This window comes from Etheostoma cragini, chromosome 19 (assembly GCF_013103735.1).
Source record: "Etheostoma cragini isolate CJK2018 chromosome 19, CSU_Ecrag_1.0, whole genome shotgun sequence".
NCBI lineage: Eukaryota > Metazoa > Chordata > Actinopteri > Perciformes > Percidae > Etheostoma > Etheostoma cragini.
Genome location: NC_048425.1, coordinates 2,057,171 through 2,060,873, shown reverse-complemented (window position 1 = coordinate 2,060,873; position 3,703 = coordinate 2,057,171). Strand labels below are relative to the sequence as shown.

Genomic DNA, 3,703 nt, shown 5'->3' with positions numbered 1-3,703 from the left:
ATTAGGGGGTCACCCCAGTTTACCCACGGAGAGCTCTACTGTAAGACTATTTGGGGGTCACCCCAGCTTACCCACGGAGAGCTCTACGGTAACGATGTCCCGGGGCCGTCCCCGGATCGCCTTGCACGTGTATTTCCCCGCATCGGACATCTGCACGGGGGAAATCCTAAGCGAGAGGTTTCCGTTTTTCAGGTCGTCCATGATGAGGTTTGTCCTGTAATTGAAGACCGGATTCTTCTCCGAGAAGGTCTCACAGCCGTCCCGATACAGGAAGGCGATGTTGGGTTTCAGACCCTCCTTGGACCACTCTACCGATGGGACGTCGTCGTTGACGCCGACACGGACGTGGCAGGGCAGAATGACCGATTGACCCACAGAGGTCAAGATCTTCACCGACACACCATCCGTCGAGGCTTGTCCTACCAATTAAAACAAACATGAACATGTGGCTCACCTGTTGCTGAGTAACATACATTAACATCCCATGGTTTCGTTAATGAAGCACTTCTTCGTAGTAACTAGCAGTAGGCTATATAACGAAGAGGAGCAGAGAAAGTGACAACAATTAGTTATTTTTTCTTAAAAGTAGGGCTGCATGATATTAGGAAAATATTTAATTGTGATTATTTTTACTGATGTTGCAAATGCAAGATGATTCATGATATTCGAGGGAATGTTAAATCTTGCATCTCGAAATTTCACCCACGCACGGGAACAAACACAAACACACACACACACACACACACACACACACACAGGAAGAGCATTTTCTACACCCTCCCTCTGACATACACTCCCACAGACACACACTGATAGTAGGATGTGCAGTGAGCTACACACACAGCATTATAATCTATTATCTCTCTCACACACACACACACACACACACACACATACATACACATACAAACACATTTTTGTATTGTCCCCCTCTTTCAAACGTCTAACTGCTGACTGAAACCTGGCTCTTCGGATTTCCCTTTGCAGGGGCCCTTCATTGCTTCTCTGGAGGTCATTACCACCCCAGCTCAGAAACATCGATTCATCCCCGTTTCAAATCTCAACTCAAAACACATCTGAATAAAACGGCCTATTCTTGTCTTTGTCTTCTGCTCTGCCTATTTCTGTTGTTGTTGTGTATCCCTGTACGGTGTACGATGTATTATTAGTATTAGTATTAGTATTATTATTTTTAGTAGAAGTAGTAGTAGTAGTAGTATGTTTGCATACACAAGGAATTTGACATTGTGATAATTTGGGGGATAACAATAAACCCAGTGCAAAAGTAAAAAGACATAATGTTAAACAAAAGTAAGAAAATGTACAATGGAAGATGTAAAAAGTGTCAGTTCATTTTGCTGCTATTGTTTATTTTGACTTTCTCTTATAGAGTTTCTCTTGTTGATTTCTTATTTTCATTTTTACAACTTAATTGTATCGTCTTGCACGGATGTATAATGACAATACCGTTCTCATCTATCTGTTAGAGATATCGTATATATCTCATCTATCTGTTAGAGATTTCTTATATCTTAATTATCTGTTATAGATATCTTTTATTGTATCTATCGGTTATAGATATCGTGTATCTTGTCAGTTATAGACATTGTATTTCTCATCTATCTGTTATAGATATCTTATATCTTATCTATCTGTTATAGATATCTTATATCTTGTCAGTTATAGACATTGTATTTCTCATCTATCTGTTATAGATATCTTATATCTTATATATCTGTTATAGATATCTTATATCTTATCTATCTGTTATAGATATCTTATATCTTATATATCTGTTATAGATATCTTATTTCTTATATATCTGTTATAGATATCTTATATCTTATCTGTTATAGGTATCGTATCTATCTTATCTACCTGTTATAGACATTGTATATCTCATCTATCTGTTATAGACATTGTACATCTCATCTTTCTGTTATAGATATCTTATATCTTGTCAGTTATAGACATTGTATTTCTCATCTATCTGTTATAGATATCGTATATATTATCTATCTGTTATAGATATCGAATATATTATCTATCTGTTATAGATATCGTATATATTATCTATCTGTTATAGATATCGTATATATTATCTATCTGTTATAGATATCGTATATATTATCTATCTGTTATAGATATCGTATGTATTATCTATCTGTTATAGATATCGTATATATTACCTATCTGTTATCTATCTGTGTTGTTTCAAGTTATCAGAGAACGTGAAGTCAGTGTTTCAGTTCCAAACAGCCTGGCTGTGAGCAGCGTCATGCTGATTTACGTCAAAATCACAGGACACAAGATGTCGGGTTTCCATTCCTCTTTGAGATTCACATCTTTGACGTAATCACAATTACTCCAAGATTGTGCAACCCTGTATGGAAGATGTTTTCTCTGCTTCACTCACTCTACAGACTTCAGGGATCCTCTGTATTTTCCTCCTGCGTCACAAAGAAGTTGACATACATGGAGTTTTAAGGGAAATGTCTCAACAATGCTTGGTTGGATGCCAATGACCTTCATCTCAGACGCTCAGGTTTCCAAAATGTTCAACTGGAAGACCTGTGCCGGACTTTTCATTCAGCAAAGTTCATGGTTGAAACATTAATTCCTCCAAAACTTTACATGTCTGACAACATTCCTGCAGGACCTATGCCATTTTTATCAGCCTCAACTTAGAAAGCCTAACCTGGGAAGTTAAACCTTGTCCACATTATACTGACGTGACATTACGCTGGAGTTAACATCTTAGCATAAAGTACCACAGACGTACAGCCGGAAAGTTACTTTAATTGCAGATTCTGTTTAATAATACAAAATATAAGCCAATACATTTTGATTTATGATTACAGATTTACATCAAACTGTGTTCATTTGATCCCCAAGGTGTGAACTCAGACTCTTTAAATGAGCTCCACCTTCACGAGCTACAACAACAACGTGATGAACACATTATACAGCCTCTCTCTACATAATCCAGGGATATATAATTACTCTGCATAATGATTAGATCACTTTTACTATTGGCTATATAGGAAGCTGATACTGTACTTTTGTACTTTTACATATGTTGGATGCAGGACTGTTAGGCTATCTATACCAAATATTTGAGTGATTATCCTCCACTGTTGTTGTGTGATAAAAAAGGGAACATCATTTCATTAAGACAGCGTGATCACAAACAGTTGTAGTTAACTTCCGGTTTTCTGTTTTAGATCCAAGTGACTTTAACACCTTTTATAAATAATACATTCATATTTATATATATTGCTTAACTAATTGCTGATACTGTTTGTAACTGCTATCGCAATGCAGCGTAAAATCAAGATCCAATCTGTAAACTTGTGATTTCTTACCTGCGCAACAAGCCAGCAGGATGGCGGAGACCAGGAGAACAAGACCACGCATCTTAGCAAAACCCCCAAACATCCAAACTAATCCTCCTGAATCTGGATCTGGATCCAGGCGGTTTGAGAAGGACTTCGTGTCTGGAACTGGTTTCGTGGTTGGACACAGCAGCTCTAACCCTACTAGTCATTCAAGGAGAATTTGAGTTTGCTTTCGATATTATTATCACGTGATTAAGAGGAGAGAGAGAGCGAGAGAGCGAGAGAGAGCGAGAGAGAGCGAGAAGGAGAGAGAGAGAGAGAGCGAGCGAGAGAGAGCGAGAGAGAGAGAGAGAGAGAGAGAGAGA

At 38.0% G+C, this 3,703-nt stretch overlaps 1 protein-coding gene across 1 annotated transcript in view; it reads right to left on the bottom strand.

Moving 5' to 3' along the window:
- The window catches only part of LOC117934954 (V-set domain containing T-cell activation inhibitor 1-like), a 7,030-nt gene extending 3,436 nt beyond the window's left edge, over positions 1 to 3,594 (bottom strand). Inside the window, exons 1-2 of the mRNA XM_034856979.1 lie at positions 3,366 to 3,594; positions 72 to 419 (exon numbers count right to left, since the gene is read on the bottom strand). Of these exons, the coding sequence (XP_034712870.1) occupies positions 72 to 419; positions 3,366 to 3,438 (421 nt within the window). The 5' untranslated portion in view covers positions 3,439 to 3,594. The remainder of the gene's footprint in view (positions 1 to 71; positions 420 to 3,365) is intronic.
- Positions 3,595 to 3,703: the final 109 nt, after the last annotated feature.